The sequence below is a fragment of the Salpingoeca rosetta genome (assembly GCF_000188695.1).
Source record: "Salpingoeca rosetta unplaced genomic scaffold supercont1.10, whole genome shotgun sequence".
Classification (NCBI taxonomy): Eukaryota; class Choanoflagellata; order Craspedida; family Salpingoecidae; genus Salpingoeca; species Salpingoeca rosetta.
Window position 1 is genome coordinate 12,501 of NW_004754924.1, and position 15,000 is coordinate 27,500.

The 15,000-nt window shown below is 58.5% G+C and overlaps 3 protein-coding genes across 3 annotated transcripts in view; 1 reads left to right on the forward strand and 2 right to left on the reverse strand.

Annotated features, from left to right (window-relative positions):
* The window catches only part of PTSG_12156 (uncharacterized protein), a gene marked incomplete at both ends in the record, with an annotated part of 6,021 nt that extends 5,280 nt beyond the window's left edge, over positions 1-741 (reverse strand). Inside the window, 3 exons of the mRNA XM_004994337.1 lie at positions 1-29; positions 212-257; positions 612-741. The exon at positions 1-29 is cut by the window's left edge and continues 37 nt beyond it. Of these exons, the coding sequence (XP_004994394.1) occupies positions 1-29; positions 212-257; positions 612-741 (205 nt within the window). The remainder of the gene's footprint in view (positions 30-211; positions 258-611) is intronic.
* Positions 742-1,677: 936 nt separating this feature from the next.
* PTSG_04308 (uncharacterized protein) lies at positions 1,678-6,775 on the forward strand (the record flags this gene model as incomplete). The annotated part of the gene is made up of 19 exons (XM_004994338.1): positions 1,678-1,768; positions 1,877-2,033; positions 2,193-2,322; positions 2,480-2,561; positions 2,735-2,821; positions 2,954-3,043; positions 3,232-3,350; positions 3,440-3,565; positions 3,812-4,188; positions 4,238-4,707; positions 4,778-5,001; positions 5,031-5,210; positions 5,236-5,430; positions 5,475-5,642; positions 5,666-6,001; positions 6,028-6,105; positions 6,153-6,278; positions 6,343-6,464; positions 6,599-6,775. The coding sequence occupies 19 exons, from the start codon at positions 1,678-1,680 to the stop codon at positions 6,765-6,767; spliced, it is 3,327 nt and encodes a 1,108-aa protein (XP_004994395.1). The 3' UTR covers positions 6,768-6,775.
* A 290-nt stretch (positions 6,776-7,065) lies between these two features.
* Positions 7,066-15,000, reverse strand: part of PTSG_04309 (uncharacterized protein) — an 11,269-nt gene continuing 3,334 nt past the window's right edge. Inside the window, exon 3 of the mRNA XM_004994339.1 lies at positions 7,066-15,000. This exon is cut by the window's right edge and continues 2,529 nt beyond it. Within this exon, the coding sequence (XP_004994396.1) occupies positions 7,143-15,000 (7,858 nt within the window). The 3' untranslated portion in view covers positions 7,066-7,142.

Here is a 15,000-nt window from a genome sequence, read left to right on the forward strand (position 1 = left end):
CATCAGAGCGAGCAGACTTGGTGGTGCCCCTGCACAACAGGGAAAGAAGACACACGTCAAGCAGCGGCACCCCGACAGGTTTGGAGTGAGATTGCAGCGGCTACAAGAAGCGCGAGTGGTGGTGCAGTGAGCGACACCAACCCTCACAGCAACAGCAGTGAACATCGAACCTCACACCGCACCACGTCACAACACGCATGCATGTACACACCTGAAGGTGACGAGGTATTGCCTGTTTGTGTGGGCGGAACGCGTCGCTGCTCCGGTGTGCATGAATGAATGTCACCATGGAGAAGGGTGGCATGTACACATCGAGGCCGTCACGGTGGTGGAATCCACTGAAGTGGTGTGATGAGATGGAACAGACAGGATTGGGGGAAGCGTGTAAGCATCAGCAGTCGCACATGGTGCGTGCCAACCCCATATACATCCCTCTTCCACCACATACATGCACACACACACACACATACACACACACCTACCTGTGTCAGCATCGTGGATTGACGAGGAGGAATGTGATGGACGAGCCAGGGCATGCGACACAGCAAGCCGTTGCCACCCAACACCCACCACCGTACCACATCTGGAACGGACAGCGTGGTTGTGTCCACCGCATTTGCGGCTGAATCGACGATGAGGATGGATGGCGAGTTGCATGGAATGCCGTGGCAGGAAAAGGTCATTGTCCGCAGCCACGCCGCTGATCCACTTGCATCCGCCGTGTCGCAGCCCACCAAGCATGGTGGTGTCTGCTGTGTTCGTGCTGCGATCAGTGGTCAGACCCGTAGAGGAGGGTGTTGTGAGACAGCCAGCACGCCGTCTGCAGTGCCCACATGGCTCAACCGGTTTGCAGACTGTTGATGGTGGTCGTGTCATCCACTGCTGCTGTCGCTGCTGTTGTCACTGCTGTTGCTGTTGTTGATGGGCTGATGATGAGCACAGAGGTGGTGGGAGTTGTATCACAGGGACGGATGCCGTAGATGAGGCCGTTGCTGGCGACGACGCCACCTAACCCCCAATCGCAGTTGCCACTGCCCTTGCTGAGTGCATCTTGGATGCTGTTGCCAGACGGTGGGCTGACTGACAGTGTTTGTGGCTTTTGTCACACATGAATGCAACGGGCAAAGAATGAGACTGGTTTATGGTTGTTCACTGCCTGCTTGCTGGCTGGCTTGCCGTGCTTTTGTCCCGGTCGCAAGCAGCACAGCAGCTGTTACCCCTCTTCCCTTTCGTTCCTCCACGCAGAGCACTGCTCCTTATCAAGCTGTTCGCCCCCGCGTGTGCGTGCCTGTGCGTGCCTGTGCATGTCTGTGTCTGTGCGTGCTTGTGCGTGCTTGTGCGTGTGCGTGTGCCTTGGTGGCTGTGTGCTGTGTGTGCTGTTCAGCCACTGTGGCGAGCGTCGTCTCAAGCTCAAGTTCAATGCACCAAGATGAAGGTGTGTGTGTGTGTGTGTGTGTGTGTGTGTGTGTCTGTGTGTGTGTGTGTGTGTTTGTCTGTGTGTGTGTGTGTGTGTGTGTGTCTGTGTGTGTGTGTGTGTCTGTGTGTGTGTGTGAAGCGGCTTGCGTGCGCATCCGTGTGTGTGTGTGTGTGTGCATTAATGTATGCGACCAGCATTCACTCCCCCCTCCCCCACCCAACACACACTTTTATCCAGCCTTCCTCCGACTGCAATGAGCCATGCACGGGGGCGTCCACCGAGATGTGCGGAGCAGCCAATCGCATGAACATCAATCCGGGCAAACTATTCCGGCAAACCCGTTCCCAACAGGTGATTCCAACACACACACAGACACACACACACACATAACCACCCACTCAGCTCATACGTGTCTGCTGTTGCATCTTGCCTCATCAGGCCATGCGTGCCTGTCTGCAGCGACGAAGGAGTTGCCGTTCTGCGCTAACACGAGTCTGTCCATCGGTGCCCGCCTCCACGACCTCATTGGACGCCTCAGTCTTCAGGAAAAGGCCGGTCTCATTGGCCCTGATCCCGTCACCAGCCCATGTGCCTTCCTTGGCGATGGCGTCAAGAGGTGAGAAAGGACATTCAGCCCACGCAGTGACTTGTGACTCTGTCTGCTTGTGTTTCCTTCCTCACTTCTTCGTGCCACAGCGGCATCAACCGCCACCACCACTGCTCACACAGCAACACCACCTCCCTCTTCATGCTCACATGTGTGCGTGGGTTGCAGGCTCGACATTCCGCCGTATCTGTATCTGGTGGAGACGAATACGGCCGTTGCCGCTGCGTGCATCAGCCAGGACAAGTGTGCCACCACCTTCATTGGCCCCACAGGGTCTTGGCGCAGCCTTCAACCGAGGGTGTGTGTGTGTGTGTGTGTGTGTGTGTGTGTGTGTGTGTGTGTGTGTGTGTGTGTGTGTGTGTGTGCCTACGTCTGCTATGTCTTCTTCTTCTTGATCAAAGCTACTGTCGTTCATTCCCTCCGTCCTCGTCCCGCCACTGGTCCTTCGCTTCCAGGTCATATCCACGGAGATGCACGCCTTCAACAATCTCAACTGGCACAGGCGCGGCGGCGTCTTGCAGAAGATCGGACTCGCAGGTGTGCCCTGCATCACGTGTTGCTGATGCTGGTGCATATCCCACACCCATGCGATCACTCTACAACAGTTGCACCCATGCCACCAACCCCCTTCACACTCACCCCCACTCACTCACTCACTCACTTTGCAGGCCCACCCACTCATCTTCACTGCACCCCTCTCAACCTCTGAGATCCCTTCTTGAGCGGCGAGGATGCTGCTGCTTACTTGGCCGGCTGCCAGAACGGCCCAGACAGAAAGTACAAGAAAATGGCAGCAGGTACACACACGCATCCACACTCACACACATGTGTATGCAAACGCGCACAACCGTGTCAGCGACGCTGCCTCATTTGCACACTTGGTGGTGGTCGTGTCATTTACACTGCTGTCACCGCTCCATCGCATTTAGGTCTCAGGCACATTGACGCGTACTCGGTCGAGACAAACCGCATGGCATTCAACCGGAACATCTCCACCTTTGATCTCTGGGACACCGAGTGTGTGTGTGTGTGTGTGTGTGTGTGTGTGTGTGTGTGTGTGTGTGTGTGCGTGTGTGTGTTGTCAGCTCGTGTGCAACCCATCAACATTTCTTGTCAGTTCATCCACGTCACCATGCCTGCGCCATCCCCCCACCTCCCACTTCCTCATCTTCATCCCGCTCCCCGCTGCCATGTGTTTCATGTGCAGTACAAGCGCGGGCACTCACTGCCATGTGCTCGTACCCCAACATCAACGGCGTGCCCTCTCCGTGTGCGAACAACATGCTGCTCAACGACGTCGTGCGCAGGCAGTGGAAGCGTGACATGGTGACGATTGGAACTGACTGCGGTGCGATTTTCAAACATGGTTGTCGCGAACAAGCACGCCCGCGACTTTCGTCGACGCCGTCGCAAAGACGCTGAACGGCGGCGCGGACATGGAGCTCGGGGAGGCATACTTCACCACAAACGGCTACTTGGAGCAGGCTGTGAAGCACAACCGCACGACAAGCGACACGGTGAACAACAACGCCGTGCGCCGGGTCCTCAAAGATAGCTTCATCACGGACCAATGGTACGTCGACTTGTGCTGGCTTTGAGTGTGTGTGTGTGTGTGTGTGTGTGTGTGTGTGTGTGTGTGTGTGTGTGTGTGTGCTTGTCCTCAAAGCCTCATATGAGTGCTGTGACCTTGAGAAGATGAAGCAGTCCACGGTTCCTCAATACTCACAACAGTGTTTTCATTGCCTCTCACCCCATGTTCCCCTCCACCTCCACACCCTCCCCTCTAGACATCGATGAGTGCACGGTCTGCGGATTCAAGTCTCACCTCCAGTAACGGCCGCTGCATCAGCGAGTGCCCCGACGATGGCGAGTATGAGCTCAGCAACGGATGTGCCAAGTGCCACTCCACCAGATGCCACCAACTGCCTCCTGTGCGACGGCAAACTCATCAGTCGCGCATTGCCGATTGCCCTCTCAACTACTACGCCAAGGACCACCGCTGCGTGCCATGCACTAGGTGTGGCATGGGCACCTGGGCCTCCACCCCATGCTCCTTGTCCTCCGACACCGTCTGCTCCCCATGGACCGAGTACAAGCCTGGCCAGAAGGAATCTGTTTCTGACAACGCCGTGCGCGACCGCGCATGCGTGAGCTGCACCCTTTGGTACGGAGTACCAGCCGCTGCCGGAACGCGCCTCGTGCTTCCCCACCAGCGTGTGCGAGGAGCCCTTCATCGAGACCATCCCGCCCACGCTCACCACGGACCGCCTGTGCTCCTGCGACACGCTCACATGCAACAAGCTCGTCACGCAGTTGTTTGAGGAGATGGTGCGTGCCGAGCACACGGACGAGCAACTCGACGTGGTGCTTGACGTGTGCAGCTCCGACCCGGGCGAGGATGGCATCCGCGACACCATTCGCCAGAAGGCACGCCGCCCCTGCCCAGGCTGCACAGACACGTGCGAGTGCAGCGCTGGCTTCATCCTCGTCTACGACGCCGATCCAGCCGACCGTCGGCCGTGCGACAGCGTGACGGAGTTCTCCCCATCCATTGGCGGCAGCAAATGCGAGCTCATTGAGGAGTGCGAGCGCGGCCAGGAAGAGGTCTCCGCGCCAACCTGCTGTTCCTCGGACCGCGTGTGCCACGACTGCTCGGCCGGCACCATCGACGAGGACAGCGACGGTCCCACGGGTTGCCAGATGTGCCCCGCCAGCCACTACACGAAGGTGGGCTCCCACGGCTCCTGCTCCAGCTTCACCTGCCGCACCGGCTCACGACCACCACGACAGCGACCCCGCCACCGTCGACGAGGCGTGCCGCTCCGTCATGCAGTGTGACCCGGATGAGGAAGAGATTCGCTATGCGAACCCACACGCCAGCACGACCGCCTCTGCCGCAAAGTGCGTCCAGGACACGTGCGTGCCCGTGTCGCGTTGCGCGGCCTCAGAGTACATTTCCACGCATGGCCGTGAGCAAGTGCGAGTTGGGCACCTTCCAGAAGCCAGGCGCCCACGCTCGACTCTGACAGCGAGTGCACGGAGTGCTCCGAGTGCCCCAGTGGTCGTTTCGAGATTCGCGCCTGCTCCGCGCTGGAGGACGTGCAGTGCGCCGGCTGCTCCGCGTGCCCGCCAACCACATACATCCTGCGCGCCTGCGACTCGGGAGACCGATGTGTCGTGCCAGCAGTGCAGCACGTGCTCTGATGAGCAGTACTGCAGCGCGCCATGCACCGCCATCAGCGACACGGAGTGCACGACGCTCGGCGTGTGCCACCAGGACCAGTTTGAGCTGTTCCCCACCGCCACGCCGACCACCGACCGCATCTGCCGCGACCTGACCCAGTGCAACCCGTCGACGGAGTACGAGCGCACCGCCTGTGCCACCTCATCGCCAAGTGCGACCCTTGTGAGCAGCGCATCCGCGCGCCCACCTCCACCTCCGACGCCAAGTGCGAGCCGTGCCCCATCGGCACTATCGACCACGACCGCAACCCGCTCACCGCCTGCCTGCCGTGCCCTTACGGTTACTATGTGCCTGAGGGCTCCAGTGGCTCCTGCGAGCAGTTCCTGTGCCCAGCCGGCACCCCCGACCTGGACCGCAACCCCAGCACACGACGTGTACGCCGTGCATACCGTGCCAGGTTGGCGTGGACTTTGCCGCCCTCTCTGGCCAGCGTGATTGCACGCCTGTGCCGGAGTGCGACCTCGGCTACGAGGAGGTGGTGCGCCCTACTATGCGCCCCACCATCTTCACCGACCGCCAGTGCCACCGCTGCATCGAGGGCTGGTTTTGCCACCACAGCAACACGGATGTCTGCACGCGCGTGTCGCCCTGCGAGCCTCGCTCGTTTGAGACGGCTGCGCCCACCATCAGCACGGACCGCGAGTGCCAGATGGGCCACACGTGCCCCAACAACACCACGTTCATCTCACGCCTGCTCACGCCCACGACGCAGAACCACAGGCATCTACTCGCCGTGGACACAGTGCCTGTCAAACAAAGTACGAGCTCGTTGCGCCGTCGCTGGTCAACGACCGCGAGTGCCAGCGCGTGCGCTCGTGCCAGAGCACGGAGTGCGAGGTGTTGGCGCCCACGGCCACGACGGACCGCCTCTGCGCCACCATCAGCGACGCAGTTTGAAGCGCTCCCACCCTGCGTGTGTGCCTGCGTACTCTGTCTCGCTCGACTTTGACGCCAAGTTCAACGCCCATGCCGGCACGCAGTCGGGTCGCGAGGCGTTTGAGGCCGCGCTGGTGCAGTCCATCAACACGACCCAGGACGCGTCGCAGATTCATTCTGCGCATCGACCTCCGTCAGGGCTCCATCATTGCCACTGTCGCCTCCCTGAACGAGGACTTAACGGCTCGCCTCTTCAACCGGTCCGTCTCTGGCGACATCACCGTCATGGGCTTCACCGCGTCAAAGTGCAAGGCCGACGAGTTCCTGGAACCTCGTCTCTTTGGTTGCACGGGTGCACACGCGATCCCACCCATCACACACAGCAACTGCTGCAGCCGCTCACACGCACGCATGCGCGCTTGCAATTCCACGTCGGTGCCGCATACCCCACCAGGACAACAACAGCAGCCACCATCATCGCACCTGTTGTGATCGAGTGCTGCCAGTACACACCACCCTCACCTCCCACATCTTCATCATCATCCCAGCACTGCTGCCACCACCACGAGCAACGGCAACAGCCACGCATGGCTGTGTTGCACCTCTACCTCTGTGTCAGCTGAAACGTCCCGTGATGTGGTTTGCATCCCCGCGTTAGTGTGTGGGATGGAATGGCTCGCTCGCTTGTGTGTTGTTTGTGCTGCCTCAAACACCCATGCTGCACCTCAGCATCACATCGCATACACACAAACATGCAGTCGCTGATCATTCAGTGCATAACGCGGTGCTTTACTCAAAGGAACCAAACACAAGAAGAACGAAAAGGAGAAGTAAAAGAAGCAACGTGAAGCCACACAACACACGCACCCTCCACCCTGAACTCTCTCAACTAGCAACATGTATCCAAACACAACACATACGCAAAAAGGCGCCCCAACCCCCCCCCCCACACACACACACGGCACCACAACCAGCAGCAACAACCCAACGTCAGTGTTTCACTCTGCTGTGCGAGGCATCCGCTTGCAGATGCGCTCGAGCTCGCTCTGATCGATTGTGTGAGAAAGTTGATGAAGTTGTGGGAGCAGCAAGGCATGCTTGCGCGACTCTGCCGTTGGGAGGAGAATTTCGTCCACTTCCTTCTTCATCCCCTCATGAGGCTTGCCGTCAATGCCGTTGAATTGCGTGTCTCCGTTGAGCAACCGCAGTGCGGCCACAGCTGCAATGGGCAATGCATATCGCTCACGGTCTGCCGGCTCTGTTTGAATGTTCAAGGATAACACACCAGGAACGGCTTCATTCTCGCTCATTTGCAGTTGAGAAAGATGGATAAGCGCAGGCACCTCTGTGTAGTGACGCTTGTGCCGTGCTGACGCCCCGACCTTGGGGTCCACTGCACCCCACAATTCCTCAGCTTGGTAGATACGCACGAGGTGCTCTGCATCATATTGCGTCAGAATGACAACACCGCGCTTGTTGGGGTACACCAACAGCATGTCGACCGGCAACAGCTCCGGTGGCAGCGGCGCTTCATCACCGTCCAAGCGTCGGTACCAAGCAGACCTCACTGAAGGCCGTGCATAATTGCACGTGCAGTAAATGGGGACACCAACGTCGGCCCAGGCAATGGTCTGCAGTCGTTCATCAAGAATACTCTGCAGCGTCAAAAACCCAAGCACGTGCACGCTTGGGTCGGGCTGTCGCAGCACACACTCAAACTTCCATGGCTCTTCGATCGTGGAAATGGCTTGGGGCTTCTCAGACTGCTTTTCTTGCTCCTGCTCTCGCACACGCTCCAGCTCGCGTTCGCACTCCTGGTCAGCGGCACCAGCCTCGACTTCTCTGACGCCAAACACCTCACAGAGGTCCAGTATTTGAGTGAAAATGGGATCACTGCCTTCGTCTGCGACTGTTTCAGTCGCTGCATCTCCCACGATATCAGCTCTCAGCTTTTGCATCAATTTGGCCGTTGGCTCGGCAATTCGCGCACACTCGTACAAAACCTCCAGGCCAAGCTTTTCTGGCTGCTTGGTGAGATTTGGGACGCGCTTGGTTGCGCCAAACGCAGTTCCTTGTGCCGCCCACAATGTCAGGTGATTCTGGCTCGCTGCGATCGTGTTGCTCACAATCCACTGCAACACATGCGCTGTCTCGATTGACTGACTGCTGCCCTTCTTAGCAGCACCTGAAGAGGCGTTGCCTTGCGCTCCAAGCTGGCTCTCCCGGACCAGCTGCTCTGCTTGCTTGCTGAGCAGCAGCACAATCTTCTGTCCGCGGCCAAGCTGACGCAGCCGACCAGCGGCTTGCATCAGGGCATCCTTGCTGAGGCCAGGGCTGATGGTCAGTGCTGCCGTTGCGGTTTGCTTCAGCTTCAAGTCTGCGCCACGACATTGATGCTGGTCAAAGAGAACCAGCGCGTCTCGCTCGCGGATGGGGGCACTCGCCCTGGGCCACTTCTCGCCGTGGCAGCTCTTCAAGTACCAAGCGACGCCCTCTTGATCGCCACGCTCAGAGTATGCAACTGCAGTCGGCACTGCGGTCCCTTGCAGCTGCTTTTCTTGGAGCTTCTCCAGCAGCTTGTCCACGACGTGGTTGTTGTTGACCCCCGCTAGGAGTGCGCCCGCATCAATGATGGCGTCCACCTTCAGCTCCAGCGCTTGATCCAGCACCGCCTCCCACATGTCCACGTCAGGGTTGCCAGACACCACCTCAATACCGACAACGTCGCTCAGCAAGCAGCTAACCATCTTGCCGTTGGTTGCTGCAACCTCACGCAAATGCTCGTCAAGACTTGTGCTATGAGACAAGTCCAAAGGTGCGACGTGCGAGGGCAGCAGCATGTTGTTGTCGTTTGTGCCAGAGAACCCGCACTGGCGGTGGACGCGGTCACTGGGTGGGCTGTCATGTGCAGGCCACTCGCGGTCAGTGTCTGTGATGCTCCACGGTGTCTTGGTGAGGCGAGATGGGTACTGCCGCATGTCTTCCTGCATCACAACAGCGTTGACCCAGAAGAACACGGTCTCCATGTTGCCAGAGTAGTACTTTCGCAACAACTGCCATTGCTCTGCGCTTGACAAGTCCAGCTTCGATTCTCTGTCCAGCAGCTGCACGTGCTTTGAATACGTCGCATTCTCAGCGTCCTTCGCGTCCTCGGCATGTTTTGTGTTCCGAGCGTGCTTAGCGTGCTTTGCGTCCTCCTCTTCCATCTTTGACTTGCTTCCTGCAAACCAGCGATTGTAGTGCAGCTCACGCTGTGGCTGTGGCAGCTCAAGAAGTTTCTTCACAGCTTCTCGAAGCTCGTGCTCTTGGAGCCCGCGCTGTAGAAAGGAGATGTGCGTCAAGCAGACGTTGGTTTCAATGTCCACAAACTCGGCTCGCTCTGATGGCGTGTCGTTGGCGCGAAACGGAACAGCGACACGCTTGTTTCGCCTCTCAGCAATCCCAAAGTGAACACGGTGGCGCTTCTGCAACGTTGCAAACAGCTTCCCCGTGCTCAACAGCCCGCGTAGGGCGAGGATGTCCAGCTTGTGGTGCTGGATCCACTCTTGCCGCGTATCATCCGTTGGTACTTCTGTGGTGTCAGCATCCGTGGCGTCGTCAGGGACCAAGGCTTCGCGAGATTCGGATGGAGTCCTCCCATGCAGTTTGGGCGCGTGATGTTGACGTTGCGCCGCCATGGCAAAGGTTTTCTTCACATTAGATGACGTTCCTGACGCCTCGTCTGGGCGGCCTTGGCGTTTCTGCTTTGGCTTTGGTGGTTGCGAAAATCGGGCGAGGAACTGCTCCCATCCCATTTCAGCAGTGGTGGCGAAGGCAATCACACACGCCCTCTCGTGGTGCGTCAACTCCCGCATCCAGTCCAGTTCCTCTGGCGGGTTGTCGAGCAGCCGTCGCACCACCTCCTTGTGCATCACCGGCAAAGCCTTGGTGAGTGACTTGCCGGATATCAGCTGCAGGGCATTCCAGCCGCCTGCACAGCCTGATGAGTGCCAAGATAGCACGTTTTGGTGGGCTGTTTCACAAAACACATGCTGGCGTGCAGTCGGTTGACGTTGGCTGCCGCGCTCGAAATCTGCTGCCTTTGGCATCCCGCCTTTCTTCACCTTCACCTTCCCCTTCGTTTTGGCTGCCTTCGACGGCGATGCTTGCGCAGCTTCGGTAGGTTGGTTGAATGGCGTCGAGACCTCCTTGCAGTTGTGCAGCACCCGCAACAAGGCTTGTGTGACACGCACGCGATGTTGTGCATCGGGTAGAGGCGTGCTGTCTCCAGCGGCATAGATGAGCTGAAACGTGTGGCGCAGAATCTCGTCGCTCTCATCATAGATGTGAACGTACGGCAGCCCATGAAGAACACGCGTCAGCCCCGCAACGCTCTTCTCAACAAACCGCTGCTGATCTTCATCACCACGTGAGATTTGGCGGCCAGTGCTTCCAGTACCTCCCGAGCGCTCTGAGCTGCCTCCCGGGTAGACATCGTTGAAAGCCCGTGTTGCAGCGCTCGGACACAGCTGCAGCTCGTCCTTCTTCAACTGCAGGGAAAGGTATGCGGACGGTGTCGTGACGACGGCAAACGGTTCTGTTCGCGCCGCAGTTTCCAGCACGCTGCACAGCACGCCCAGGTTCTCCGGTGTCACTTGCATGTGTCGATGGAACGGCAGTCGCAGCAAGCGGTATGAGATGGCGCCGGCACACAGGTAGCGATGCAGGTCCTCAAACGCTTGGTGCTCAAGCTGCGGCAGGAAGAACACGCGGGGCACGTGTCCAGCGCTGTCAGCGGACCTGGTCTGCCGATTTTGAAGCGACTGGTGCAGCAGCAGCATGGGAACGATGACCCTTGTCTTGCCCTCGCCCATGTTAAGTTGCATGATGACGCCCTTGTTGCGCTTGCTACCGTCCATCATCTCCTTTGCGACGCGGTACTGTTTGGGGCGAATCTGGATCCCGCCGTCCACCTCAAATGCCAGCCAGTACGGATGTGCCTTTGCGTCCCAAGTGCGTTTGCATCGTAGCTCCTGCACCAGCAGTGTCTCAATACCTTTCTTCTCAGTGGCGTCGATGTCTGTGCTCAGCAGCTGCTCCAGGTAGGCGAGGATGCGCCGCAACCTGTCCTCCAGCACACACAACTGCATCCACATGACAGTGGCGGCTTTGACTTTGGAGCACTCTGATCGCGTGAGAAACGGGTTCATGTCCAACAGGAACTCCACATCGTGTTCGTGTGCGTTGGCGCACAGAACCACGAGATCCCGCATCGTCATGAGCGGTGCAAGGTTTGCACAACGGCCGGCGTTGAACGCGCGCCACTGGTGCAAGCACTCACGCTTGTTGGCTGCCTTGGCTGAGATGCTCAGCGTGGCCCTCAGCGACTTCTCAATTCTGTGCTTCCGAGTGCACAACTTATCCAACATGCCCTTCACATCAGCCTTGATCTGGGGTGCAGGCGCCGCCAGCGTGTACTGCTTCGACTTGGCGTGCAATTTACAGCTCTGTTCAAGGTTGCTGACATGCGTCTCTGCCATCTCCGTCGAAGGCAGCTTGCACTTGTCAAGCAGGTTCGCAGAACGACCTTTCTTCTTGCTCTTCTTCACTTTCTTTGCCTCGCAGGTAAGCTGCTTCAATGTCTCTTCATCTTGCGAGATCTCCTGCACAAGACTGTCAACTGCATGTGCCCGTCGGTCGCCAGGCTCTTCTGCCTGTAACACAACGCGGTGCTGTCGTGCACGGGGCGCGCTGTGTCCAAACACGAGGCGGGCCTCTGCGTTGCTAAGCTGCAGTCGAGGGTTCACGAGCCCTGCTTCAACTTGACTCCTGTAAGCCACCAGCAAGCGATCGTCAAATGCGACACACTCCTCTTCTTGGGGTCGGTCTTGTGTCTTCTCAGCTTCAGGAGCGTCTGGGTAAAGAAACAGCAACTGCCGACTGCGCTTCCACATCAGATGGCAAGCGATGGCGAGGCCTGGTGCGAGTGGCGCCAGGTGCATGACGTTTCCCAGTGTTTCTTTCTCGTCCTCGTTCAGGGGTCGGTCCACAACGCTCCGCCGCACAAGCGACATGGCGTTCTCAAAGCCCGTCATGCTCTGCCGTGGTTCCGGCATGAGCGTGCTCGTGGCGGCGTACAGAGCAGCCAGGTGGAGGCGACCCCAGATAGTTGTGGCCTGCAGCTGCTTGAATCGATGGTGCTCATCAAACGCAAAATGGTCCTGCTTGCTGTCGCATTCGTGGCTCAGGAGTGTAAGACTGGCGAACGCAGACCGCGTCCAAGGGGTGGTGCTCATTTTCTCATCTTCACTGCTTGTGTTGAAAGAATCCGCAACACCAGCATTACCCTGAGCGACAGCGTGGCCAAAGAGCATGAACTTCACTCCGCCATCGGGGACCAGCAGCTTGTGCTTGGGATCGCTCGTGTGCACAAGCCCGCCATCCTTCGCCACTGCTTCTTCGTCCAGCTCGAGCACCAAGTACCGCACAAAGCCGCGCAGCGTGTCGTGCCACAGCTGTTGGCGGGCGAGGCGGTAGTGCTTGTAGTCACACGAGTCCAGCTCGCCGGTGTTCTTGTCCAGCTTGAACGACAGCCGGAAGCGTGGCAGCTCAAAGACGACGGCATCGTTTTGGGACGGCTGGTGAAGCACGTGAATGTACTGTCGGTCTTCAAACTTGGCCAGCGCACGAAGAATCGCCTCTGCTGTGCCTCCACCATCGTTGTTGTCGTTCGCGTCGGCATCTGGTGGTTTGCTACTGACATGCATGAGCCGATCAAAGGAAGCGCTGCCACTGCTGCCGCTGCCGCTGTTGCCACTGCTGCTGCTGACGATGCTGTTGTCACAACCCCCAGCTGAGATTCCATCAAACAGCTCGTGCCAAGGCGTCAGCCGCTTGTTGGCGGGAATGCGGAAGCACGTCCAAGGACACGTGGCAGTGTCCTCAGTCGGTTCGCTGTTTCGCACGAGAATGAAGTAAACAGCTTTGTCGAGGAAGAAGTGGTTGCGCAGCACCAGAACGCCTTGCGCGCGGCAGTACCAAGCCGTGTGTAGCTGTTGGAGGCAGACAGGCAGCTGAGATGTGAGATCTGCCGTGGCCGGGACAAGCTCGAGCGTCCAACGTTGCTCCTCCTTGCTCAAATGGAACTCGTCTTCTCGGACCTCCTCAACCGCTGCGAGGGCGTGATCTCGTGGGTTTTGGTGGAACACGTACAGGCGATGGTTGATGACGTCAGTTGTCTCAAACATGCTGGCGCCACTCCTCACGACGACGAAATTGCGTTCACCAAAGACACGTTTGTATATTTCGTCATTGACCATCGTCTCGGGGAGGCGTTGTGGTGGCAGCCCGTCGTACAAGACCTCCCCTGTCACCACATTGATGGAGTAGAGGTGAGGTGCACCGTCACGCTCATATGAGGCGTGGAAGCAGGCCGTATTGTGCTCGAACTCCCAGCGCAGACCACATGGCGCTGACGTGAAAATAGCCTGCACAGCCGCTGTCAGGCAGTGGTGACCACCATCAGTGATGTCGCTGATGGCGGGTTCGCTGGTGGCGGGTTCCACCAGATGCCTGAAGATGGAGCCGAGCCGGCGGGCTGTCACGTTCAGGCATGCCTCCCACAGCCGGGCCTCCTCAAGCTCAAGTTGCTCCACGCTGGCGCCGAGTTTGCTCTGGCCTGGTGACTGCGAAGACTCTCCGCCTTTGTGTGTTGGTCGGGCAGCCTTGATCAGGACGATGAGCTTACACATGGTTTTAACATCCTCTTGCGTCAGGTGCCCGCCGGCGTAGCACAGCAGGGCCAGCTGCAGCATGAGACAACGACGGACGCCCATGTCGCGCAGCTGCAACTTCTCTTCCGCTCGTTCCTGTTCGGTTACAGCTGCGCCTGCTTGGCGTATGTTTTCCATCTTCACTCGCAGCTGCTCTGCCCATCTTGTTGCAGCCCGAGCAAAGTGCCGGACGGTATCCATGCACGTTGCACTGTCGCTGCTTGCCTGTGTTTCGCACCCATCGTCAGTGTCGTAGCTGGCCACAAAAGCTGCCAGCTCCCCAAGCAGCCTCAGCTCCTTGAACCGCCGTGGCGACAGCTCAATACTCTCAGCGTATGCCTGAAGCTTGGCCGCCAGCACGTCGCGCAGATCTCCAACGAAGAAGTCACGCTTCCACGTGAGGCACATGCCACTGTGGCCCTCGCTTGCCACATCGCTGCGTTCAATACCGCCCACCTCATACATCAGCTGGCGCACCACATGCTGCACCAGCACATCATCAAGCGACAGCCTGTTCTCGGTCAGGGCGATGCAGAGCTGGCGCAGTTGCTGTCGTGGGAACGCACGCAGGCCGCCCAACTGCAAGAACGCCTGGTGCGACATGGTTGACGGCTTGTCGATGTGGCTGCGGTTGAGTGCATTGTAGCCGCGACTCGAAGACCGGCAGGCGTGAGGATCACGTTTTAGGTCGGTTGTTGTTGACGAATCCAGCTGAAGCAGCCACTGTCGCTTGCTGAGTTTGGTCATGGCCTTGATGCTGTGATAGGTGAACCGCTTCATCAGCTCTTCTGGCTCTGCTGCGTTGACACACGTATTCTGACTGAGCGTGATGCCGTCCACGTGGACCAGCCCCTTGCAGTCATATGCGCCACTGCGATCAGATGTGTGTGGATAGCTGCGGACGGTGCCAGGTGCTTGACCACGGTCACTGAGCGTCTCGAACTCCTCCTTGCCTCTCCAGCCGTAAGTCAGGTGAATCTGCAATGGTCCAAACGTGACCCTGGGTGGTGTCGCATCTGGCGTTGTTGAGTGCTTTCGGCGCTTGTACGAATTGAAGTAGGAATGGTACTCCTCAAGTTGAGGCAGGCGCTTCTTGATTGCCGGT